The sequence below is a fragment of the Cyanistes caeruleus genome, chromosome 5 (genome assembly GCF_971803275.1).
Source record: "Cyanistes caeruleus chromosome 5, bCyaCae1.hap1.1, whole genome shotgun sequence".
NCBI classification, from domain to species: Eukaryota; Metazoa; Chordata; class Aves; order Passeriformes; family Paridae; genus Cyanistes; species Cyanistes caeruleus.
Genome location: NC_141705.1, coordinates 69239540 through 69266476, shown reverse-complemented (window position 1 = coordinate 69266476; position 26937 = coordinate 69239540). Strand labels below are relative to the sequence as shown.

The 26937-nt window shown below is 46.3% G+C and overlaps 4 protein-coding genes across 5 annotated transcripts in view; 2 read left to right on the top strand and 2 right to left on the bottom strand.

The window, feature by feature from the left end:
• Positions 1–26937, top strand: part of LOC147653218 (uncharacterized) — a 743504-nt gene that overhangs the window by 12620 nt on the left and 703947 nt on the right. The window lies entirely within an intron of this gene.
• Positions 748–5221, bottom strand: LOC147653224 (uncharacterized). Its single transcript, XM_086890172.1, has 3 exons — positions 4873–5221; positions 4585–4755; positions 748–2752 (listed from the first exon to the last, which is right to left on the bottom strand). Exon 3 carries the CDS (start codon positions 1892–1894, stop codon positions 1250–1252), a length of 645 nt encoding a protein of 214 aa, XP_086746298.1. The 5' UTR covers positions 1895–2752; positions 4585–4755; positions 4873–5221; the 3' UTR covers positions 748–1249.
• LOC147653223 (uncharacterized) lies at positions 9111–14908 on the top strand. Its single transcript, XM_086890166.1, has 2 exons — positions 9111–14103; positions 14419–14908. The coding sequence occupies exons 1-2, from the start codon at positions 13291–13293 to the stop codon at positions 14623–14625; spliced, it is 1020 nt and encodes a 339-aa protein (XP_086746292.1). The 5' UTR covers positions 9111–13290; the 3' UTR covers positions 14626–14908.
• Positions 16607–25929, bottom strand: LOC147653222 (uncharacterized). 2 transcript variants are annotated; one of them, XM_086890168.1, is made up of 6 exons: positions 23667–25929; positions 22250–22322; positions 21654–21881; positions 19930–20065; positions 19269–19655; positions 16607–18247 (listed from the first exon to the last, which is right to left on the bottom strand). In XM_086890168.1, the coding sequence occupies exon 1, from the start codon at positions 25350–25352 to the stop codon at positions 24756–24758; it is 597 nt and encodes a 198-aa protein (XP_086746294.1). In that variant the 5' UTR covers positions 25353–25929; the 3' UTR covers positions 16607–18247; positions 19269–19655; positions 19930–20065; positions 21654–21881; positions 22250–22322; positions 23667–24755. The 2 variants fall into 2 exon arrangements, with proteins under 2 accessions (XP_086746294.1, XP_086746295.1); XM_086890169.1 differs by lacking the exon at positions 23667–25929 and adding an exon at positions 18969–19054 and having other exon boundaries at positions 17599–18247; positions 19269–19412; positions 19557–19655; positions 19930–21757.

Genomic DNA, 26937 nt, shown 5'->3' with positions numbered 1-26937 from the left:
GCAGCTCCGGTCCCGGCGCTCGGGGCGGGGCAGCAGCGCAGGGACGGCCCCCACGGGCGCTCGGGACCCGCGGGCTCGGCTCCGGCCCCGCCGGGAGGAGGAAGGAGCGGGATGGGAGTGCCCGGCTGTGCCTGGCGCTGGCAGCCGACAGGGCCGGTCCCCGCGGGAGAGAACTCGCTCTGTGTTCCCTGAGCAGCAGAGAGGGATGGCCAGAAGCTTCTGGTGTTCATTTCCCAGACTGTCCCATCCACCGATCCCAATGTGCGCGAGGCAAAACAGCCGCGATGGCTGCAGGCTTCAAAACAAAGATAAACAACGTGGTTTTCCTTTCCCTCTTTCAGGCAATTATATGTAGGTAGGATTAATAATACCCGATGGCGTTTTCTTCTTAAAACTCTGGCCAAGACCGTGCTACTGACTGGGTCTCCAAAGCAGGAAGATGAAAGTGATAAATTAAATCCGATGCCCGACCTTTGCATATTTAGCTTTCCATTACAGAAATCCCTGGATGGATCCACCTGCTCCTCTGCTCGTATTATATTTTGTCTCACTCTAATCCCATTAGGATACCCTAAATCCAACCTGTTCTGCTCCTCACACCAAAGCCTGAGGTCACCTCTGCTCATGACATTTGCATGGCACACGTTGTTGTCACACAGATAATGGCAAAAACAATTTCATCTTGTTCTTTCCCCCGGTACAACTGGGGCAGCTGGAGCTGTGAAATGAGGTGACAGGACTCACGAGTAGCTCTCAACATGATCTAAACACGGAGCTGCTTTTATTCCAGCCTTCCCCTGTAGAAAACACACGGTGTAAAACGCCACCAAAGCAGGAATTACTGCTGGAGCTCTCTTTGCCCTTGGCACACAAGGGAAGAGCCCTTCCTGGAGTTCGAGTGTCTTATTCCCACTTTTCAGTGCTCTTGGATCAGCCTCTGTGCTAATTGAGATCTTCCTGATAGGTCCTGATCTTTCAGAAGTGGAATCAAAGCAAAGTGAGGTAGAACAGAGGTGAGCCAAAGCCCAGCCGTGTGTATGATCTTTCCAGCTGTGCACCTCCCTGGGAATTGCCTGTTCCCTGCACCACCTGACAGGAGGGCACATGGGATCCCGAGGATATTTAAAGGCTGCTGGGACAATCCAGACAAATCTTCGCCGTGTGCAAGGTAAGAACTGGAAGAGCTGCTTAGAAAGCTGCTGAGCTGAGCAGAGGTGGAAGGAGAGGAGGAAAAGGCTGGTTCCCATCCTCATTTCCGGGCAGGGATGAGGCCAAGCCTGCAGGCACGGAGCCTGCTGGAATCCCTGGCAGCAGGCACAGCCGCTCCCGGGAAGCCGCGCTCCCGTTGCACAAAGCCATCCCCGCCTGCGCAACCTGCGGTGAAAGCCACGGGATCAGAGCCGGGAGACTCAGCTCGAGCCCGGCTGCGGCTCAGCCGGGCCAGGTTCCGATTATCCGGCAGCACCGGGAGGCGCTTCCGGGCCCGAGCCCTTCCCTCGGTCCGCAATGAAAGGCGGCTGAGCGCCCGGCCCGAGCCGGCTGAGCTCAGAGGAAGGCTCTGATTGTGCCCGATTGGGATCAGGAGCCCACTCCCGCCTGGCTGAGGAGCTCCAGCTGGCTCCTGCGGCACTGAGGAACAGCTCCCCCGGCAGTCCGGGCGTGGCTCCCAAAGCTCTGCCCGAGCTGCAGCACTTCCCTTTATTCTCCAGCCGCTGCTGATGCCTGGGATGTGTCGGGAGCAACGCGGATTGTCCAGGGAGGGATGCTCCGGGCTGGCTGCCGGGCGGGTCAGGCAGATGACCTCCATCGCTAAGGAATTTCCCACATCCCAACCAGTCCAGCTGGCAGGAATGATGAACTGGAGGATTTGACAATAGAAATATTGTTCGGGCATTGTCTCACCAGGTGTGGGCACTGCAACAATCTGATCTCACGGGAACAAACAGTTCTGATTGAAGGGAAGGGCTTTGGTGTGACAGGAAGAGCTGCCTGAATCCCAGTATCCCTGGCCACCCTCACCTCAGCCCCTCCAGAGGGAGGGTTGTGGACACTTCCTCACCCCCATCAGCTCACCCGAGGCGAGGTGCTGCTCCTGGCAGCTCAAACACTGCTCTGCTTTGGTCCAAGACCTTCCAGATATTCCAGGATGAGGACTGAGAAGCCCAGGGATAAACAAAGGCCTCTTGGAAGGCAAAGCATTCATTTTGTGATTAAAAGGCAAATTAAGAGTCCTTTTATCTTCACGGCTTCTGTTGTCTCTTGCTTGTGTGGACTTTTGCTTTCTGCCCTTGGCAAGGCTTGGCACACTCACCTTTCGGCATTGCCATCCTCTGCCTTGCCCGGGCTGCCTCTGGTTCAGCTCCCCCAGCAGCTGCTGCCTTCAGCCTGCTCTGTTCTGCCCCAGCTCGTGTCCCTTTCCCTTGGCTCCTCCCTGCTGTGCCCGGCCAGTTCCCACCTGTGAGCAGCAGGGATTCCTCGCCCTGCCCAGGGCAGCCACCAGCCCCGCACATTCCCCAGGGTCAGCCGGGCTGCTGCAAACCTTTGGTGTCCCAGAGCTCACGGATCGCTGCCAGGACAGCAGCTGGGGAGCTGGAAGCCTCTCCTGAGGATGGGGACTGATGCGCCTGGTGCCTGGGAATTCACCCAGGAATACTGGATCCAGTGCTTATGAGCAGTGCAGCCAAGGCACCCCATTTCCTGCTCGCTGAGACACCACCAGCACTGCAGCCTGGCAGTGACTTCTCGTGCTCTCCTGAGAATGCAAATGCAAAGATCGTGGCTCTTGCTTTGGAGGCTGTGATCAAGATTAATTTTCAGTAATTTGAAACAATTATTTCTCCTCATTGCTTAATTCTGTCTGCAGCTGGGACTCCAATAAGAGGAGAAAGGAGACAGTTCACTGGAGCCCCTCTCTTGCCAAACACTGAGGCTCATTCAGGTCCTGAGAGGAAACTCAGGCAGGGAGAGCTGCCCCTGCCCTGCTGGGATTGCACCCTTCATTCATGAGGGAGAGACGTCCTTGTGAAAACCGCTCCAGTTGTCTCCATGCCTTGTAGTTCCCACTACAAAATTGTTTTGACCAGAACTGAGACTGCTGAGCATCACTGAGCAGCAAAGGAGACATCCAGCAATCCCCATAACCTGGCAGAAATCATTGCTGGCCATGGCCTGAGCCCTGGGGTGAGAGTCCCAATGGGAACAGCAGCTACAGCCACCCTGATATCCCCAGGAATGTGAGAAACCGCTTCTTCCCATGGCTGGGAGAATGTCTTTGTGCATCTCCAGGATCCACCCTCAGCACTCACTTGGCCTCTACACATATTCATTCCTTACACCTTCCTCACAAGGCATCCCCACCAGTTCCATCTCCTGCCTGCTGGGCAATGCTCCCCCTCCTCATTGCAAAGGGCAGAGCGAGGAACTCTGCCAGTGCCCTTCACTGAGCTCCTCTCACATCATCTCTCCCTCCTTTCATTTCCTTGCCAGCAAGGAGAAAGATTAAAAGGGGAAGAAAAGTGCGTTATGATCTCTGCAAGGCCAGAAAGTGGCCTGAAGAGACATGTGAAATTTTTTCCAGGATGATGTGTCACACCACCCTGAGCTGGGCTCAGCTTTGAACAGCCTGAAGGGCAGCACTGCCAAGACCCAAGGCAATCATTTCTTTGTAGGCAGCCCAAGCCCATTTAATGTTTCACTGTTTGACCCAGGGATCTTGAGGGATTTTCTCCAACCCAAATGATTCTGTGACTGCATATTCCCAAAGTCAGAGGAATCCAGACAAACAGACATATTGTAGAGAAAGTACCTTTTCGGAGTGTTTAGGTAAATTACAATTATTTCCCCCCCAACAGACGGACTATTTTCTGCTCAGTATAAAAAATGTGTTTTCCAGCACAAAAGCTGTAATTCACCTGCCATCCTCTAGCACCCTAAACCAGAGCAGTAAGAGGCAGCCACGAGGAGCATGGAAAAACAGACAGGCACAGACTGCCCCTGCCCAGCCCAGGGACGAGTCCAGAACTGGCTCCTGAGAGAGAGCAGGAGAGTTCAGGGATAAAATCACCTGACTGTGAGGACTGGCCTGGTCTCTCCCAGGCTACACTTCCCTTCTTACTGGGAATTTACTGGGCCATGGCAGAGGATTCTGTTTAGTGACTATTGCCCCTGCCCATGAATGTCTGATGGATTGTTTGGCATTCCTGAGCTGCCTGCACCAGCAGCAGTCTGAGGTGCCACGTTCAGTGGCTTCAGGACCTCTCATTTCTCAAACTGGCCCGTGGTAACTTCAGCTGCCGACCCCAAGCTCTTCATCTGGGGGGAAACAGGGAACCGCTGCTCCTGGAGATGTTCCTCATCGAGAGTTGTGGGCCACTTATCCTTCCTGCTCCTTATCCCAATCAACCCTGTTCTCCCTCTTGGTATCCATACCAATCTTACTATGCCAAACACTCCAGCTAAAGCTGCAGTGCCACTGTGGACATACATGGAATAAACGGAGCTTGCTCTGGGTTTTTTCCAAATACTTTAAAATTCCTTTGTCTGTTTTTCAGCTCCAGAAACAGAGATGAGAAAAACACAAAGTACCTCTCTTGGAGCTCTCTGGACAGTGAGGTCCTGTGAAACCAGTTCTGTCTGGAGGGCACCTTTGCAGATTCTGCAGTCAGGTTCATCGATGGAGTAGCGCTAAGTGACAGGAAAACCTGGCACCCCCTGGTCCCCCTGCACTCCTCAGCTATGACAGCGACGACGCTGACTCTGTTTGAGAGGAAGCTTAAGCTGAGCTTTTGACAGACTCAGGAATGCTTATGGTGAATCTCCCCAGTCTCTTCTCAAGAGCATCTCTTGGGCTCAGTTGATAAAGAGCACATTAACCTGTCCCGCCTGTCGCTCTCCTCAGCACCGACACTCGCGGTTGGCAGATGGCGCTGCCAAAGGAGCAGCTTGGACCTTTAAGGCAGGAATATGGAAGGTGGTGTCAAAATGAATCAGAAGCTCAAGGTAGATGTGATCCAGCATTTCCAAGACTGGAGAGAGGGAGTTCACTCCTAATGCCCCCCAGGAGACCCCGTTCTCTAGAAACAGCAGGGGCAAACACCAAGGAATCCCCGCTTTACTCAAATCCACTGTGGTGGGTTTAGTGTGCCTGCAAGGAGAGGAGAACAATAAAACAACGAGTGGTGCAGACAGAGCCCACTCCACTGGCAAAGGGACCTGAGCTTCTGCAGCTCTGTGACCTCAGCCTTGGAAGATTCCAGCCTTGGCACTGAGGATTGCTGTGCCTTACTGAGTTTGTAAGGTGAGTTACAAGAGCTGACACGGAAAAGCTCTGCTTGCTGCGGACAGCACCGAGCTCAACACACCTCAGGTTCTGTGGATAGAATCTGTTTCTCCTGGAGCTGCAAGATTGAATCTCTCATTTTATACATGAAACAGCACTTGCTATTACCTCATTATGTGGTGCTTGGTAAAGGCATGGGTTTGAAAATTCTCTTACAGAGTATTTCTAGAAAAGGATCTATGAGTGACTGAAATGCTAGTGGTTTTTATTTCATATCATAACCCATCATGATGAAATGGAATGATGAAAGGCCTGGCTTTGTCTATCTGACTAATTGCACCCATCTTCCAAATCTGCTGAACGATCATTTATTGTTTCCTACTTTGGATGATCAAGCATTTTATCGATAAAGCTCATACAGCAATGGTTCAGAATCATAGAGAAATTCAGTGTCAAATCTGGAAATTGAATAGGTGTCCCACAAACAGCAATCACAGCCAAACCATGCCCCCAGGACAATCCTCTACCCAGGAATAAAATAGGAGCCCCAGTCCTGGAGAGGGTCAGCCCTCAGCCCAGGACTAGCTGTGAATTCCTGTAATGGAACACAAAACCACAGGGACTGATTTTCACCTCCACCCAAATTCACAGCTCTTGCGAAAGCCTGAGCTACTGACAAATAATTTCAACTTCTGGCACTGATTATGCTTCTTAGCATAATATGCTTCATAGAACACTGGATCACAAAAGTGCACAACCACCCCCATTTCTCTGTCTGCTGCCCCTGCTCTGACACTGGGCCAGAAGACCCAGGATGGAGTTTTCTGAGCAGGAAAGGCCCATCAACCAGAGGATGTCCCTGCATCCCGAGAGAGTCAGAGTGCTGAGATGGAGATCATCACTGCACCATTGTGGCACTTCTTTAGAGACAGGTCACCTTTGCCTGCTCCAACTGCGTGGGTCACAGCACCACTCCTACTTGCTCCAAACCTGGCAGCAGAGCTCACAACAGCTGGAAGAGAAACCTGCCCCTTCCCTGCCTACCTGGATTCCTCCCATCAAGTGCTGCAACAGCAGGGTCCTAGGCCCACGCTTTCTGAACCTTTGCTAAGCGCAGCTTTTTCAAAAATAAATTAGAACACAGCATTATTCTCCTTCCAAATCTGTAGCTACAAAATGTTTCTGCTGTAGGAAGCAGCGGCACCAAACACAAACACTGACCCAGCAGCCACTGGAGGTAAGTGACGGCAGCAGGAAGGAAAAGGAGCACCAAGAGTTTGTAAGGACAATCATGGCAAAGTTTCACCTTTAACACGTCTGCCCTCGCCTGTGCCACGTTACCGGATACATCCCTGCTCCCGGAGGCGCAGGGAAGGATCAGCGGGAGCGGCCGGAGCTCCCGGCAGTGCCAGGATTGCCCTGGGCAGAGGGCAGAGAGCCGTGCCCGGGCTGTCCCCACGCTGTTCACCCGCTGCTCCCGGGCCTGCCCGCAGCGAAGCCGACCGTGCTGAGCCACAAATGAAACAAAACCCGAGCGCTCGGATTGCTCCCTGTCCTGCCAGAGCCCCTTCTGCTCTTTGCCACAAGGCAAGGCCCCAAGCCACCCCTTTCTGTTCACCTCTCCATCACTCGGTCAAAAAAAGAACATTTATGTTTGCAGCTTTCAAATAAGTTTCCTTCTTCAAGGGATTTCTTCAGATCTGGCACAAACCCCCTCAATAGAATAAATAATTCTAATTGGCTTCCTAACAGAGGATTTTGCTGGACCTTTCCTAATAAATCCAAACAGTTTCAGCACAAGATGTGCATGGTCATTTTTCTTTTCTATCCCTTGCTTCATGACTCAACTCTTCACTTTATTGTACTCAATTTTATAGTTCAGATTTTAAGCTGAAGAAAAATCCTTCTCTCTGAAGAAGATTTTCTCATCAATTGAGCCATATATATTTTTAATAGGGATATCAAACCCAGCCTGATGGAACAAACACCTTGAGACACCTTCTGGACATGAATGTCTCTTTAAAAATATTAAAGCTCTAAGGGTTGAATTCTTTGCAGGTTTAACTGAACTGAAAGAATAAGAGACTTTGCAATGGGATGAAATGATGACTCAGGTCTCTAGGACATAATCAGGTTTATAGGATCTCTCCAGCAGCCCCCATCCATAGGGCTTTGCACTCCTGTTCTCCCATTTAACAGAGGAAATAGGTACACTTAAAAAGGGTTACCAAAACCCTTTTACCTTTAACCTATTAACAAAAGCTAAACGAGATACTTGGGAAAATCCTAATGCAAAGAAACATTCTGAGTGCGGCATTTTCTTATTGAATAAGCTCTTATTTTCTTAGCCAGATTCCTGTGGTGGAATCTGGCCTTGAACAGAGATTTTTAACACCAATATTGTGGAATGGGACGAGAGGACCTTTGTTTCCAGCTGCCTGTGCTGGTTTCTGTTCACCCTAGACTGACACCAAATAAACACGGTGCTGGGTTTCCATATAAATTATTGTAGTAGAAAGGCACCTGTTATTCCTTCAGAAAGAGCTCCCTACAACAACACAAAATTTCTTCCCAAGCCAAGGGAAGTTTATTTCCCTCTGTAATTTTACTGTGTGTGTGTGTGTGTGCGCTAGGTGGAAATAGAGAACTGTGAAAAGGCTCATTTTAGCAGGGATAACAGCTCACAGAAGTTATTCTGAGGCCTGGGCCGGAATGAATCACATTCCCACGTGTGTGTGCTGCCTGGCAGCAATCAATGCTTCCTCTTAGCAAGGGCACTCCGGGGGATGGAGAAATCAGAGCTGTGAAAAACCCAGCAAATCCTGCCTGACAGCTTCTCCAGGCAAACTGCCCTGCCGGGGCACCGGGAGCACGCTGGGATGTCGGGCCCATTCCACAGGGGCTCCTTTGGGATCCCTGCGCATCCCAAAACCCCATAACCCACTGCCCACCCCGGCCCCCAGTGCACTGACCTGGCTGGGAAGCTGTGAAGCAGGGGAGATGCTGATGGCAGAGGGCTGGGAAGCAGGGGAGATGCTGGGATGGCAGAGCTGGGAAGCAGTGAAAATATTGCAGTTCTGTAATTCAGGAAGAAGCACATGTTCCAAAGGAAATCCATCCAAAGCAGATTATACAGCATAGATTTGTTATCCATTTGAAGTTATTAACTGGAAGACAAAGAAAGATTTCTTTGGTAGCCTCACAGGTTTATCTTCATCATTTATAATAGGACAGTTACTCTGCTTTAAATATAAGTGGTTTCTTTCCCCCAACAGTCTCATCTACCTCCTCACCAAGCTGATACAGAATAGAGGAGCACAGATCGTGTGAGGAACAGATTTGGAATTACATAAATGGACTTACCATGTGGCTACAGCTGATATTTCCAGCTCTGTGGCCTAAGAGCATCCATCCAATGTCCTGCCAGTCCAGCACTTCCTGATGGTATTTGCAGCCACTGCTTCCACAGAAGTCAGAACAACGCACTTCTCCTTTGAGGTCATCTGGCTGCTGCAAGTGCAACAATGGAGCCACCAAGTTCCAGTTGCAAGGTCAGCATTACAAATTTAAAACCTTCCTGGTACAAAAGGTAAAGGCTCTCCAATCCTGCTGGAAACAAGAGCTTTGAAGAAACCTAACTCTTCCAACTTCAGCTTGCTTCCAACTTGAACGGTATCAGCTTTTTTAGATAATAAAGGATTGTCTGTAGATTACTGTGGATTAAAATTAGAACTGCAGACCTGACTATTAGTGAGGAAGGTGATGGTCCTTCTTCTCCATCCCTGGAATCACCATCATGCACTGTCTCGACTATCTCCAAGAGGTATTTTTTTTTTCAACGTGGATAAACAGTTTTAGGAAGTTTGGAACAGGGAGAATGGCTGCCTTCCATACAAATCAAACAGGTTCCATTTCCAAGTGATTACAATTGTATCAAAGTCTTCAGGCCCAAATAGGTGTAGCCTCTGTGAAATACAGAAGCCCTTATGAAAGGCTCACTCAGAAGGTGTGAATAGAATAAAAAAGAAATTCATTATAAAAAAATGAAGAAGGAAAAAACCTTCATTCCCAGCACTGCAGAATTCCAGCCAAGTAAAATCTCACTCACTTTACAATGAAAGGAAAATATTTGAGTGGTGGTGGCAGGGACAAGGCGAGGATATACAGTGCCAGGGAGGATTCTGCACTTAGAGATGCTGAGTATCCAGCCAAGAGACAGAAATTCAATTGCCAAGGCATTTGAATGAAGTCAATTAAGTCACATCACCTTTTCTATTTCAGTGTTTCCATCTGACAAGAAAGCAAAGGCGGGCAACAGAAAGCAGGTGAGCTGCTGCACTCAGGGGTAGGGATCAAATGAACTATGCTGGTTCCATATGCACTATGGGAAAAGCAGGCAGAAGAGAGGAAGAGCTCTAAAATTAAGATGGAATTTTAACCTCTTCCTTCTCTGTTGACACTGACTGTAGGCATGTCTAACAGCTTTTCAGACAATTGTGTTTGATTTTGTTCCACAAACCTTACCTAGATCCACATTCATTAGCTGACTCTCTGCTGCCATCAAAATTGAGGGAAGGAACACCTTTTAGCACTGCTTAGAAACAGAGGAGATCAAACTAAACTCTGCAGCTCCAATGAGCGAAGGAATTATGTCCTATCCACCTTCATGAAGCCGCAAAGACCAAAATCTCTTGAGAGCATGCCATTTCCTTTCAGCCTTCTACACTGAGCCTTCAGCTCATCACGGATCAAAAGATGCTGCACTAAATTACAAGAAAAATGACTGCATTCTGTTTAGTTGCAATCCTGGTAGTCATAACAAATCTTGTGTGCATCAGATGGCCTCCAGAAAAATCACATGCAACAGCAACACCATCCTCAGATGCTCTCCCAGTACCTTACCTAATCATTGCTCCGTCACTGGACAAGACTTGTCCCCACCCTTCACACCTACAGCAACAAACCTACAAATCTTCCAAACATTTCTTCAATTCCACACCCCTCCGGAACATTCCCGCTTAAAACCGCACAGCTGCCCACGGGACAAAGGTCCAGTGTTACAAGCTTCTGCTCTCCCTCCACACAAGCCCCTTGCACATCTTGCACTGCTGCTCTGAAACTGCACAATTTGTCAGCAGCACCATTAGACTCAGAATTGGGAAACAATTCCTTCTGCTGGGTTAAGTTGGAAACAGTTCAGGCTACAGGAGTTCTTTATTATTCACCCTCATGGAATGCCCCTGCCCTTCAGAGCTCAAGCACTCCTGTGCAGAGCATCTCATGGAGCCAAAGAGAAAGGACTGCTGTCCCAAAAGAAGAGTCTGGGAGGAACTCCCAGTGTCCTTCATGCCTTGAGAAAGCTAAGGAGCAGTCACTGATGGCCTAAAGGGTACAAATTCAGTTCAGATGACAAATTTTCCAGGCTGATCCCCCTCCTCTTTATCCTCTAACACAACTACAAACAAACCAAATGATAGATTTCACAAGGAATAAGGGATGTTTATAAGCAAATCTCTAAACTAAGCCTGGCATGCTCACCCAGGAGTTCAACACAGCAAGGCAGGCACTCTGCACTACCTAGTTCATGGCAAGAGATTTCTAAACTCTACCAAATGAAGAGAAGAAATGAAACAGAGAGCAATAGAACCGTATTTTAATTCATTTCAAGGCATGGAATAACACAGAATCTTTTCCATGAAACTAGGGCATTTTTCTCCCTTATCTAGTGCCCAAGTAAGATTAGAAATTGGGAAAAAAAACCACTGAAACTGCAAATGCATTTTGCCCCCAGCTAGAAACAAAAGGTAATTATTTGAAAACTAGAAAAAACTCCAAGAGGAAACGTAAAACATTATGGAATATGTATTATTTTTATCACCCAGAATTCCCCATGTTAAAGGCACAGAGAAAACCATCATTCAGAAGTGGGAAAACAGAGGGACTGTACAAGTGAAATGGAGTTCTGACAAATGATGCTGTGTAGAATATGGGTTCCCAAACCAACAGAACAAAGGCACCCCGAAAAAAAAAAGCAGCAGCCTCAGAGATTGTACATTGCAGCTGAAGCACGGGGGTTTCTGTAGATTCACCTTGTAAACTGGCACACTTACTTGCCAAGGCTGCTGAACTTCTTTCACCTTAAACCACAAAACCTCCCAGTCCTTCCACAGCAATCACTCCATCAAATCAAGACAGACCAAAACATGTTCTTTGCACTGTTCACAATAAGATGAAGTTATGTGCCCAAGAGATACCATTTGAAGTCAGAAGGAACAAGCCAGCAGGTGTAGAAAACTGGTATTTGAAGAAGTGACAAAAAGACAGCAAACTGAAGCCCATGCTTAATACAAAACCCCATGATTAATAGAACACAAATGCAGATGGATATGATAAGCTTGCACTGTCGAAGCTAAAATCATTTCTAACAAAATTCACCACATTTCCAAGAATTCAGTACCACTTGTGGTGGCCACTCCTGATCTCTACATAATATGTCAGCAGTTCAATTGGCAAGAATCTCTTTATCTAGATCCAAGCAGGGAAGAAGTCAAGGTCCCAGTGATATGCAATTCTGTAGCTTCATTAGAAACCTTTCATCCTGCAATAGTTGAAATCCAAGCGAGAAAAGAACCTGTTTGGACACCAACTATCCTTAGTAGCAACGTTTTGCAGCACGCAATTTGAAAAGGTTAACCTGCCAGGCAATAATACAGACAAGAAAAATGAAAAGGAGGGCAAGGAGAATCATCTGCTGCTGAAACTGCTCTTCTACAAAAACAAAGTGATATGAAGATTCAGCCCGTGAAGAACACATTCCTCAACCAGGAGAGAAAAACACAATTCTTAAAAATCTCCTCTGTCGTTCTGATTGGGAACGGTGGGAAAGAACGACACGGACTCTCAAGGGAGTCACAACAGGAGAATCTTCTCTACTTTATTACTCTAGGCTTGTCTAATAGACAGATACGTGGAAAGTACAGAAAGGAAACTCTTATTGCTTAGTAAAGTGCTACATCACCATCATTGGTCAGCGGGGCTCACCACCCCCCCCTGACTTTCTCCTGCAAGGAAAACAAGAGGACAGACAAACAGCACCTGGCAGTTGTTTTCTGTCTCTGAGGATTGTTTTGAAATCCTCCTATGAATTCCCAGGCTAGCTTCTCGGGCAGGACTGATAGGCCATGGGGCCTGCAGTTTCTGCAGCTCTCTGCAGCCTGCTCCAAAGCTAGCATCCATACTCACCACTACATAAGAAATAGAAAATTGACTACAAATCACGTGTTCACTACTTGTTGCTTGTTCACTACTCAGACATCAGAATTACTACCACAATACTAGAAGAACAATCCAAGAAACATATTCCAGGGATGCATTTTAATTCATTTGCTGCTGCCAGCCGTGCTGTGCTTTGCTTCTATCCATCCACCCTGCTGCAAAAAGGTTCAATTGTGTTTTCACCATCACTTCAAATCAGCTCTTTGACTCACAGCTCACCGCAGGCCTCGAAACAGGAGGCAAAGATCTGCACCACTTGACCCTTCAGAACTTCTCACCCATCTATGACCTTTCTGGGGCCAGCTTCAGAAAATGGGGGGGAAGCCATTCCAAGGAACACGACCAAGGAAATCACACAGCACTCGGGACTTGTTCCAGGCATCAAATTTTTAATGGATGATGTGAAGTAACACCGAAGCAATTCCTGTCCACAGAAAAAAAGATTTCAAATGGTTTTGTCTCAAGGACAATCACTGGAGGTTGAAAGTTTCTGGGGCTGAAAGTTACATGAGGTCCTCAACACTGAGCAATCAATATCCCCACAGTCTAAACTGTGAAATTACTACCTGGGCAAGGAGAACATTTTCAGGATTTTCAACTCATCTCAAAGCCTCAGTAGAACTCAACCAGCAGAATTCCCCTGAGATGGCACTGTGCTCTGGAAGCCCTCAAATACTCACTAAAACAGACTTGACTTTCACTAGGACAGCTGCTCATGAAAATCTGGGGTAAAACCTATGGGCAGTGGCCATGTGCACGCATATTCCTTCTTCCCACAGCAGGCACAATCAAATCCTCCTTTGAATGGCCTCCAAGTTGAGCAGCACTCATTGGCACAGCCTCTTCTCCCACAGACAGGCCAGCGAGCAACACGGCAGCGCCAGCCAGGTGGGCAAGGACAAGAGAGAGCAGATGCCAACAAGGCTTGGAAGCTGGGCCAAGGGAGGTTTACGGTGGCCATTGGGAAGAACTTGTGCCCAGCGTGGGCCATCAGATACTGCAATGGCCTGACAGGGGCTGCTGGAGTCATCATTGTGGCACGGGTGCAAGGCAAGCCAGGCCGCAGCGCTCGGGCCCCGCTCTGCTGGCCATACTTGCCGCCATGGCTCCCAGCTTGGACTCAACATTCTCTCAGGGCTCTCTGCAGCCAGGGCGTTCTGTGCTTCTGTGACATCACAGCCTCTGAAGACGGCACGCTGGCTGGCAACTGTCCCCAGCTGTTGCTGCGCCCCAGAGCCCAGGCACAGCTGCTCGCAGAGAGACGCCCAGAGCCTCGGTGCTGCTGGCGGAGCACTATGGCTGCTCACGGCTCCTCCGCGCTGCTGCAGCTTTACGTGCTGCTGCTCTTGGCCCATCCCCTCGACCCTGTGAGCAAACCCGAGAGGAGCACGGGTGCCTCTCCTCTGGTTCCGGAGGATTTCGACCTGGAGGAGAAGGACTCTGCGCTCCTCTGGTGGGCGGCCAGGACACTCCTGCTCATTGACGTGCTCCTCATAGGAATGGCCATGGGATGGGCCCTTGGAAGAAGATTTCAGAGACGCTGGGGAGAGGTGAGGCAGGGGGTGGGGGGTCAGGGGCAGGTGGGATGGGGCAGACCTTGAGGGCCTCTTGGGCACCCTTTGGCCAATGCCCTGCGGCAGAAGGGGCCTGAGCTCCTGGCTGGGGAATGTGGCCCAGGGGCTGAGCTCCATGGACAGCACCAAGCAGAGGCGGCAGAGCTCTGCCTGCTGCAGCCTCTTCCCCGGGCCAGCCCAGCCCAACTGGGCCCGAGTCTCTGTCTCCCAGGCCAAAGGCAGCCCCACAGGTGCCGGCCCCGCTCTGCCTCTCTGCCTCTTCCATGGGGGTCCCTGTGCTTTGCCTTGCAGCGGAATCTCCAGAGCCCTTCGGGCTGTGCGGGGCCCCGCCGCCATCGAAGACAGGGCTGTCCCACCAAGTTGATGCAGCTGCTCAGGCAAAACCGTGACCTGATGCGGCTGCACCTTCGCTACAGCTCTCAGCCGAGGAGGCCAACCACCAAGATGGCGGCAAAAGAGGGCAGTGACAGGAGACTCCGCACCTCCCCACAGCTCTGACCTCCAGCGTCGCGCTCCATCTAAAGAACCTTACGGGGAACGGGTGACCAGTGCCCAGCCCAGGCACTGCGACGTTCCCCACCTTACAAGTTAGCCACACCCCTGTTGTTGTTCGATTCCCCACCACGTTTTCCCCAAGGAGTTGACCTTTCCCTTAGTGTTCAGTTCTAAACAGTTGAAGCATTGAAGTTTCTTAGCCTTAAGATTCTTACCCCATAGTCTTCTAGTAACGTTGGATTGTAGATTTTAGAAGTAGTCAAGTGAATAAAGTTCACGTTTTCTACACGTTGCTGTGTCATTTTCTTGAGGTTGCACCTGAGACCTGGGGACTCCTTGAGAGATGGCTTTGCATGGCAGCTCCAGACTGCCTGCAATGGAGAGCCCCAGTGCCCCAGCAGGCTTTGCAAGAGCACGGAGGGCAGCGGGAAAGAAGAAGGTGGCCAATATTCACCTGCCTCCACCTTCCAAGGAAGCTTGCAGTCAAACCCTGTCTGCCCTTTAGGGGGGACCCTAAAGGCCCCGGCAGGCATCCCCATGGCCCCAGGACGGGGGGCTTGCAGCACTCTGGGGCACCAGGAAAGGAGCAGGATCATCCCTGGAAAGCTGTCTGGAGACAAATCCAGAGACGTCTCCCCTGGCATCCAGGCAAGGGCTGAATTCAGGCAGGCTATTAGATCCACAGGCTGCCTGGGCTATGGCACCAATCAGTCCTGCTTCATAGATTTCGGGGGGCGGGGTTATACATATATATATATATATATATATATATACGCATATATGTATATATGTATCTACATCTGTATTTAGTTCTTTGTATTTATCCTGTTGACCCTCAAATAGGATTAGATTTCATTTTCCTACAAAACAAAACATCTGTTTTTTGATTTTTAGGAATCAACCATCTGTGCTCCCACTTTAAATCACTTCTCTCAAACTCATTCTGCATCTTGCTCCTTTCCAGCACCATCAAATACCTCTGTTAAAATACAGAGCATCAGTGGAAGGACGACAATCTTGTTACTTGCTGAAGAAAGTTAACTTGGATGACATACCTGCTTTTAAAAATCCAAGAGGAACAAAACCTACACATCAGCTTTAGAATTTCAAAAGCTGCTTCCTCAACTCTTCCACACCACTTTACTCTTTGGGGACATTCAGCAGCAATACCAAACAAGCACAGAAAAGAAATGGAAGAAGAAATGCAGATAGTCAACAGCTGACCACCTACCAAAATACATTTTAAATGCAGCTCCAAGTTCTCCAAGAGCAAGTTTGAAGTGTAAATGGAGACACTCACACAAAATTACTACCACTTGGTACTTTTGGCATTTCCTTGGGCTTTCCTCTTCATTTTTTTTTTATCTCTCACCTAAAGCAAGAGAAAAAACCCCAAACAAACACAACCTTTCAGGCAGAGAAAAGATGTGGTTGCTCTTGAAGAAAGCATTTCATTCTGCCTGGAGAAGAAGCTGCTGGGAAAAATATTAGCTTTTAGCAAAATGGCACTGTGCTGTTGCACTTGTTCTAGCACTGGGAGAAAGAACAGGCCCGTCTGTAAGGCTCCTGCAGCTCACCCTGGCTGAGGGTCATTGACCACTGAGCACTGCAGGCATCACTGGCAACAACGATGGTGGAAAATGGGGAGGGAGCAGGATAAATAAATGTTTGCCATTGCCTTAGCCAAAAAAACCCCAGACATCAAAAGCAACCCACCCTCAAAACAAAGCTATGAAAATAGTTTGCCTCTGAATTTAAAGAACTTCAATTAACTCTATGATGTGTGCTTTTGGTTCAGCATTCATCAATCTGAATTTGAATATGCACAGGGTAATGAAAGGTAACTGAGGCTTAAAAATCATGTCTATTGACTTGTGCATAGCCTATACTGAAGCACATTAAAAAGCAGCGTTTTGCTTGAAATCTGCACGGTATTAACTTCATTCAGTCTTACACTCACTAGGTAATTAAATACATGAAGAAATAGATTTTTTTTTTTTTTTTATTAAGAATGCATTATTAATTAGGAAGGCATGGCTTTAGCAGAGTCTGCTGATACCAACATTACTCAGCTAAGTTCAAAGTATGAACACAAGAACTTGATGACAGAAGCAATGTTCATCAGAGCCTCAACAAGAAAGTTGCAGTTCCAAGTTTTTCAGATGTCCTACACTTGCTAAGGCACCTCCAGAAAGAGGAGTCAACTGAAAATAGCACAGGAAATTTGAAACCCATTTCTATATTTTTCTTTTTTTTCCTGAACTTTCTTGTGGGCAACAGAAAACTCCCAATATGTGGAATGCAATGTAGTTTTTATGCCAGAGTCATGAGTCATCCCCTCAGTTCCAACCTGATCCAATGCTCACTTGAATCTTGGAAAGGCTCAAATCAGCAAGATGAAATTAAAATTGTATTCATGAAAGGAGCTCTTTACTCTCCATTCCCCTCCCTCCCCCAAATACATCAGCACCAAGTGAGAAAGGCTCAATTTGAAAGATAATTATTACACAATTAAACTTGGACATAGCTAGTTTGCTACAAGTTCCAGCAGACAGACAAATGAGAGCAGAATCAGAGGTTATCAACCTCAATAGAAATTCCAGCTCATGCTTTCCCCAAAAGCCTCATTTAATTTATCCAGGATTAAAAAATAAAAGAGAAATGAAAAAAAATCACATAAAAGCATTTCACATAGTATATAGTGAAATACTATCATTTCCACCTGAAATATTCATCATCATTATTATGTTTTTCCATAGTAAATTACAAAGTCTCCTGCACCCATCTTCCCAATATCTCATTCTAAGTGCTTGCTACTTTAATCCCTTAGGAAGCAAAAGGAGCCTCAGGTGTCTCTGGATCAACAGAAACTAAACAACACAGCTTGACAAAGTATATCAAATTGTCAATCAACTCAATAAAGAACTCCCACTCCAGAGATAGCTATCACCAGCTGATGAATTTGGCTAGGGCAGGTTTAGTGAAGAAAAACTAGGTCTTTATTACCAAATCAGTTAGGAGTTGTTCTACCGTACTGCCCGTAGGATGGGAGTATAAACACCATATTCTTCACAGCCTCATCCACAAAGAATTCCACCTTCAAATTAAGGCTGCTTTGGAGTTGGACCAAACCAATGAAAACTCACTCATCAAACACAGTGATGGCAGCATGCTCAGTCTTTGCAATACAAAACTGGCAACTAACAGCACATTCCTGATCACATCTCCAAGGCTGAGTGTACAGAACTGCAGTGGTGGCCAGGCCCTCGCTGACTGCCAAACCTCCAGCCATCATCCCTTCCTCTCACAGCGACAGGGCAGAAAATAACAACAGCAGAAACTAGAAAGCTTAAGCTAAAATCACAAAGGTCATTGATGAAACAGACTGGAGTGCTTTAGAAACTAGCACGCAGATTTAGCTGAAAACAAATCTTATTGATCACCAATTACAATGAATACTTAATTCTATCATTCTGCATTATTATTAGACAGTCAGAGACAGCCAAGCTGACCTCAAGCATGCTGAAGCATCGGGGCCAAGCAGTGCACATCTTCCCAGGAGCTGATTTACCCATCGTTCTCAAGTGAATTCACCTGCACACAGCCCCACCGTACAACTGCTAGGCTGCAAAATAAAAAAATAGCTCTGCTTAAGAGTCAAACCCCAGGACATAGACCATATGAAAGGAAGAATGAAACCTGCAGCATTTGGTTGACCTTCAATGCCCTGAGAAGATGACAAATTCCCCAAGATGAACAAGTGCCCAAAATACAAAGCAAAGGACTGACTTTTAGGGATCAAATGTTAAATAGGCCTGTGAAACTGGAGTTGTTAGGTTGCACATGAAAGAAGGGAAAAAAGAAAAAACCACCCCAACCCTCAACTGCAATTTTACATCCCTCTTGGAAAATTTGCTTTAATAAGAGAGAGGAATGGATACAATCTTCCCCTCACCTGGAGATTTTAATCAATTCAAGCCATTTCAAATCTGGCAAGAAAGCCCTACCACAGTCCCCATCAAACAACATTGCCTTTCATTTTTGCTTCTCATGACTACTTCAGAGCAGTCTAAATAACAGCAAAGAAGGAAATTCAAGTTGCAATTCAAACACTAAGCTCTGGAATCCCACATTGCCTTCAAACACCTGCATGAAACACTAACTTCATGCTCTATGCTCCCTGCTTTCTTCTAGTTTACTGCACAGTGCATTATTTACATAAAACAGAATTTCTTCTGTGGGAAAGGCTTGCATGGTACTTCAAAGCCTGAATAAATCAGGGACTGCAGCTTGAACTAACAAAAAAATCATCCAAAAAATTCCTTTCAATATCTGCATTGTATTACCTTATCATGCTACCTGTCTAGCTGAGTTATTCAGGTATCCACACCAGAAATGACAGACAATGTCTCTCTATGATGATGTGATGTTACTTCAAATGAAAAAAAACAATAAATAAAAATCACAGATTAATTTCCCATACAAATGATGACTCACTACTCCCAAATCCTTCCTTATAGCAGGATGCTCACTTCAGTCTGGAAGTCTTCATGTTGCAGCCTGCAGGAATCAGCTTATTTCCTGTCAAGGGCTGGAAAGCCTTACAGGAACTGGTTTTGGTTGAAGAACTTCTCCAAGGTGCTTACCTGTGGGACTTATCCAGGTAAGGGATGTTAGCTCCCTCTTCTTTGAGGTTCAGTGTCCAACCACTCCTACTGCTGGTAAGAAGAACAGAAGAAACATCTGCCCATAGCAAGGACTGCACTGGTGGGCAAAGTCCAAATTCCATCCTTCAGGGAAAAAGAAACAAAGACTGAGGAATTCATGTCTGTTCAAAATTTCATCCTTGACTACTGAAAGCATTGGAAGCACATGTGTATGTTTAAAAATGGAATTGTCCTCATTTAAGAATAAAAATAATTTCATCCCATCACCATTTTTCTTGGTCCAATCCTGAACTGCAGATCCAAACAGCTGAGAAAGCATGGAATAGTCTGCTGGACAGCATTAAAATGAGCAACTCCTGTATCTTCCTAAGATAAGAACACAAATCACAAAGAAAGGCACTCTGAGAAAAAATTTCTTAGAGGAAGACCTCAATTATTTTCCAGCAAGGCAGGTAATATGCATTTGGCTATTTGTTAGAAAAAAAACCAAAAAACAAACCTGTTTTTATACAAGATTTTACTCATATATTAACTATCACATATTTTGCAAAACAAAAAGAGACCACAGCAAAGTAAAATCCCAATTTTTCCTATATTTAAGCTGTGATAGTATGTCTGAAATGGGAATCCAGAGCCTCACCAGATTAATATCACCACTTGGACCAGAGAATTTGCCATATCCACTTCTTCTGGTTTCGTTCAGTTGGAGCTTCTGTTTGTACAGTGATGATGGCTCTTGAACATTCTGGGATTTAAAGTAGTCCCTGAAGAGATGGCTGACAAAAATATGATGTTACTTTCAAGATGCTTTTTAATTATTTCTACCCTCATCCAGAACCTGCAAACATCTGATCTCCTTCACTATGCTCCAAGCTCATTAAAACTGGAACGCTAAATAAGAATATTCAAAATATTTTGTTTTGCATTGCTAAAGGCACCACTGCAGGTACTTGACTCATCCTTCAGACTGTAAATAAATAAATGAAGTCTAGGACAGGTCAAATAAAGACACTATGTTTTCTGTGTTTTGTTGGGGTTGGTTTTAGAAGACTTAGGAGATTTGAAACAGATCTTTTATTAAGGAATTGTTCCTAAGGGACTTGACTTACAGAAATTAATTTATACTTGGCAGTGCATTTGATTGATTGCAGTTCCTTTTTTTCAAATACAAACCAGCATTTTCACTACCAGGTGTGGTGGTTGGAAATGTTGGGACTGTAGAACACTGCAAGGCTAATTTCTCCTCCAGTCTCCATCATTTTTATGTAGCTCAGCATTTTCTCATCCTTACTGAGATCTGCTGCAAATTTAAAATACCCTAACAGGGCTGAGAGAGTATTGCAACAGTGTTTATCTAGTGTATCATTACAGTTCTTGTTACCCTAATTCCACAGTTCTGAGCAACAACTCTCATTTTATGGGCAGGTAATTGAGCTCTATGATACATGAATTGATTTGCAGGGGAAATACATTAAAACCTGGCTGGAAAAGAAAATTATTCAGGATCTTCACTCTGATTGCCTTTTACAGCTACCACTCTAGGACCACTGAAAGAGCTTACTTTAGCTCATGTCAATGAAGCTACAATTCAGTGTTTGTCCAAAAAATGTTCACATTCTAAAATGAAGGTTACTGTGGTTTCCTGAGTTATAAAGGCAGAATTAAAGATTACTGCAGATTCTTAGATCAGGACCACTTCCCAGCTCAAGAACTATTTAGTGGGAAGAGCCAAGGCAAAAGGCAGCATTCAAGCAAGTGTTGCTGATCAAGTGAGTTATGGGTTCTACATGAAAATGTTAGCAAGGGTGATCCAGTCAGATCTCATGTCTGCCTGTGGTTCAGCACTGCAGCTGCTAACACCCAGAGCACCAGATCCAATCACTCCTGAGGAGCAGGTTTGTTCAAGCAGGCACTGTTGTTTCAGGACCAGTGAAAGACAGGACAGAGACAAAATTGATAGTACTCCCTCAGTGCAAACAGAACTTGCCCTGCGACAAATTTGCTCCTCTCTGGCCCTACTTTTAACATCCCTGCTCTCAAATTCCTATTTTTAGCAGCTTCTCATAAAAGGCATTCTTACTCAGAGAAGTGAATGTTAGAAGTGTTCATTTGAATGAAGCAAACAATTAAGCAACATCTTCCCTAAAGTGATTTTGTAAAAGTTATGGTTTAGTTTTCTTCCTAATTGCTTGGAAAAATCGGATTGGCGCAGGAAATGGGAAGGGTTGGCTAAAAGGAGTCAGCTGATGGGAAGCAGCCAGTAACTCCTGCTGCTGCTGACCTGCTGCAACTCCCAGGTAAGAGGACAAGTGCCTCATTTGTAATCAAGTCTATATAAAACACAAAAGAGGCAGAAGGACAAACCTGGTTCATAAAGGCAGCAGTCTGTGACCAAAAGCAGCAGAGTCAGCAGCCAGTGTTTCACTCCTGATGAGAGCCCACTTGCAAAAGTTCCACTTGAGTACCTGCTGCAGAGCAGAGGCTGTTCTTCATTGATGTGTCAAACCATGACAGCCATACTTCTGTTGCTATTCAAAGAACAGGGATAAACTCCGGGGTTTGTTAGGTTTTAAATAGTTTCCAATTTCAGGCCTAATAGAAGGCAAAATGGAAAATATCACATGTAATAGGACTTAAAAATAGAAATATGGAAGAACACAATGTTATACTCATGTTACCTATTACTTTTTTCAGCTGAGCAAAGTCTTCACAAACACTATAAATACATATCTTTTTCCCCCAATGAAAATAATAATAAAAAAATCTGTCTTGTAACCTGAAAGAAAAGAGATAAAACCAAAGCAAACCTGATTCTTGTAAACAGAAAATGTTGCTTAAAAATTGAGTTTGGGGAGCATAAATATTTAATTGCCTTGAGCATGTCTTAGGAATTCACATTTACTCAAAATAGTGTCAAGAGCAGACAAAACTGCAAAACAATCTCTTTTAGTAGGAAATACCTTGTGAGAATCAAGTGTTTTCTTATCATCTTTCACTGTTTCACTTGATGTCTGAATCTTCTAACTCCAACTCCTAGAACAGCATCAGTGGGGGAGAGAGACAATGAACACTCCTTCTGTTATTTGACTGACTGCAAGGTTTAGACATGTAGAGTATTAATAAAAATAATTTATTCTCACAGGGTTTTGTCAGAATAACAAGCTGGTAGCTTTAAATATGGTTAAGAAAATTTTATGTATGTTAGGAAAAAACAAACAAAAAGAAACATTTGCAGTAGTAGGACAAAACCATCATAAAAAAGGTATATAGCAGATATACATATTTATATTCATATATATATATCTCCAATTTCCCAAAGCATTGCTCTAAGAATTAGACAAAACTGGCTACAAAATTCAGATTTTTTAGGTTATTTATTGACTGTAAAGTGAATCCTGACTGACAATAAATATCACTGGGGAACATTAATTATTAAATATACATTGTCCAATCTTTAACAAATCAACTTTAGTAAGAACAGTTTTAAATCTAAAAATAAAAACAATTTCCAAGACACTTATTTTAAGTAATTGCACTAAGAAATAGTAAGACCTTATATATAGTTAAATGACTAGCAGCCAACTCACATCATCATAGTAAGAATAATATATATGTACTGCAATTTTAAGTGTTATGACTTCAAGAACTTGTAGTAATAACCAAGCATTACTTGCTAAATAACACAAAATTTGTCTGATTAAGTCTGTTTAAAAGAATATGCAATGGGAATAACTAAGAGCTGAAATTAATGGTGTTAGCTTGTAAAGACAGAAATTTACTTCTTACAAGTAGGAAAACATGCAATATATTCCTATACTTAACACATGTTCATAGTACAGACATTCCTGTTAATAAATTTCAGGTTAAAATTGACAAATGTGACATGTTCTACTATATGGAATTTCTTCAAGTGACTGTTGTTCCATCGGACAACACAAACTAAAAAATGTCCTGCCTCTCAGAAATATTATTCTGTTTCTACTCTTTACTTTATTTTTTTTTTTTTTTTTTCACTTTTAGAAAAACACAGATTTTTTTTTTTTTAGTATTAGAAAAATATAGGACAAAAACAAGGCTTAAGTTTTAGATAGGGAAGAGAGAATAAGGAGATGCTTTATAAGCTGAAATATTTTTCTCTTAAAGCTATGGAGATGGACAACCATGTTCTGAAAAAAACTCCTTTAATTCATGACAGAGTATATTGGGAAGCATGGAGTGTTCAAAGTGTGGATTTTGAGTAAAAAGTAGAGTAATTGTGATACAGTGAGGCGCTGGAACAGAGTGGAGTGAAGATTTGAGGCCTTGAGGGCAATGAGAAAACTGTTTTCCTGCGAAGCTCACAGAGACAGATGAAGAGGACTCATGGCCCATACACACCTCAGAGTGATGTGAAATGGGAGGAGTGAACTGATGGCAGATTTCCGGGCAGCTGGCATCAAACAAATAGAAAACTATAACAGAAATATTTTTCTTGTGAGAAACTCCATAGATTAGCAGAAGAAGATTTCTGTTTCTATACAAACACTGATAAAGAGACTCTAGCAAGAATTGGGACTGTTTTAAACACCAAAGTTCCAAAGTCTTTTGTCTCTATCTTGTCATGTGAACAAGGGAATGCTGGGTAGTGCAGGATAAAAGGGTTTTCTGAAAGTTTATTCTGGTGTTCTTATTCTTGTAGTTTTGTGAATAAACTTTCTTTATTCCTTTTAAGTTTTAAGCCTGTTTTGCTCTTGCTCTAATCCATATCTCACAGCAAGAAATAAGTAAGTTTTCTAGTATTTTTTCAGTTACTGCTTTAAAACCACGACAACTGTGTTTTCACCATCACGTCAGATCAGCTCTTGGACTCACAGCTCACCGCAGACCTCGAAACAGGAGGCAAAGATCTGCACCACTTGGCCTTTCAGAACTTCTCACCCATCTATGACCTTTCTGGGGCCAGCTTCAGAAAATGGGGGGGAAGCCATTCCAAGGAACACGACCAAGGAAATCACACAGCACTCGGGACTTGTTCCAGGCATCAAATTTTTAATGGATGATGTGAAGTAACACCGAAGCAATTCCTGTCCACAGAAAAAAAGATTTCAAATGGTTTTGTCTCAAGGACAATCACTGGAGGTTGAAAGTTTCTGGGGCTGAAAGTTACATGAGGTCCTCAACACTGAGCAATCAATATCCCCACAGTCTAAACTGTGAAATTACTACCTGGGCAAGGAGAACATTTTCAGGATTTGCAACTCATCTCAAAGCCTCAGTAGAACTCAACCAGCAGAATTCCCCTGAGATGGCACTGTGTTCTGGAAGCCCTCAAATACTCACTAAAACAGACTTGACTTTCACTAGGACAGCTGCTCATGAAAATCTGGGGTAAAACCTATGGGCAGTGGCCATGTGCACGCATATTCCTTCTTCCCACAGCAGGCACAATCAAATCCTCCTTTGAATGGCCTCCAAGTTGAGCAGCACTCATTGGCACAGCCTCTTCTCCCACAGACAGGCCAGCGAGCAACACGGCAGCGCCAGCCAGGTGGGCAAGGACAAGAGAGAGCAGATGCCAACAAGGCTTGGAAGCTGGGCCAAGGGAGGTTTACGGTGGCCATTGGGAAGAACTTGTGCCCAGCGTGGGCCATCAGATACTGCAATGGCCTGACAGGGGCTGCTGGAGTCATCATTGTGGCACGGGTGCAAGGCAAGCCAGGCCGCAGCGCTCGGGCCCCGCTCTGCTGGCCATGCTTGCCGCCATGGCTCCCAGCTTGGACTCAACATTCTCTCAGGGCTCTCTGCAGCCAGGGCGTTCTGTGCTTCTGTGACATCACAGCCTCTGGGGACGGCACGCTGGCTGGCAACTGTCCCCAGCTGTTGCTGCGCCCCAGTGCCCAGGCACAGCTGCTCGCAGAGAGACGCCCAGAGCCTCGGTGCTGCTGGCGGAGCACTATGGCTGCTCACGGCTCCTCCGCGCTGCTGCAGCTTTACGTGCTGCTGCTCTTGGCTCATCCCCTCGACCCTGTGAGCAAACCTGAGCGCAGCACGGATGCCTCTCCTCTGCTTCTGGAGGATTGTCATCTGGACGAGTCGGACCCTGAGCGCATCCGGTGGGCGGCCAGGACATTCCTGCTCATCGACCTGCTCATCATAGGAATGGCCATGGGATGGTCGCTCGGAAAAAGAATTCAGAGACGCTGGCGAGAGGTGAGGAGGGGGGTGGGGGGTCAGGCAGGCGGGATGGGGCAGACCTTGAGGGCCTCTTGGGCACCCTTTGGCCAATGCCCTGCGGCAGAAGGGGCCTGAGCTCCTGGCTGGGGAATGCGGCCCAGGGGCTGAGCTCCATGGACAGCACCAAGCAGAGGCGGCAGAGCTCTGCCTGCTGCAGCCTCTTCCCCGGGCCAGCCCAGCCCAACTGGGCCCGAGTCTCTGTCTCCCAGGCCAAAGGCAGCCCCACAGGTGCCGGCCCCGCTCTGCCTCTCTGCCTCTTCCATGGGGGTCCCTGTGCTTTGCCTTGCAGCGGAATCTCCAGAGCCCTTCGGGCCGTGCGGGGCCCCGCCGCCATCGAAGACAGGGCTGTCCCACGGAGCTGATGCAGCTGCTGATGGACAACCGCGACCTGATGCGGCTGCTCCTTCGCGACAGCCCTCAACCAACCACCAAGATGGCGGCAAAAGAGGGCAGTGACAGGAGACTCCGCACCTCCCCACAGCTCTGACCTCCAGCGTCGCGCTCCAGCTACAGAACCTTACGGGGAACGGGTGACCAGTGCCCAGCCCAGGCACTGCGACGTTCCCCACCTTACAAGTTAGCCACACCCCTGTTGTTGTTCGATTCCCCACCACGTTTCCCCCAAGAAGTTGACCTTTCCCTTAGTGTTCAGTTCTAAACAGTTGAAGCATTGAAGTTTCTTAGCCTTAAGATTCTTACCCCATAGTCTTCTAGTAACGTTGGATTGTAGATTTTAGAAGTAGTCAAGTGAATAAAGTTCACGTTTTCTACACGTTGCTGTGTCATTTTCTTGAGGTTGCACCTGAGACCTGGGGACTCCTTGAGAGATGGCTTTGCATGGCAGCTCCAGACTGCCTGCAATGGAGAGCCCCAGTGCCCCAGCAGGCTTTGCAAGAGCACGGAGGGCAGCGGGAAAGAAGAAGGTGGCCAATATTCACCTGCCTCCACCTTCCAAGGAAGCTTGCAGTCAAACCCTGTCTGCCCTTTAGGGGGGACCCTAAAGGCCCCGGCAGGCATCCCCATGGCCCCAGGACGGGGGGCTTGCAGCACTCTGGGGCACCAGGAAAGGAGCAGGATCATCCCTGGAAAGCTGTCTGGAGACAAATCCAGAGACGTCTCCCCTGGCATCCAGGCAAGGGCTGAATACAGGCAGGCAATTAGATCCACAGGCTGCCTGGGCTATGGCACCAATCAGTCCTGCTTCATAGATTTCGGGGGGCGGGGTTATACATATATATATATATATATATATATATATATACGCATATATGTATATATGTATCTACATCTGTATTTAGTTCTTTGTATTTATCCTGTTGACCCTCAAATAGGATTAGATTTCATTTTCCTACAAAACAAAACATCCGTTTTTTGATTTTTAGGAATCAACCATCTGTGCTCCCACTTTAAATCACTTCTCTCAAACTCATTCTGC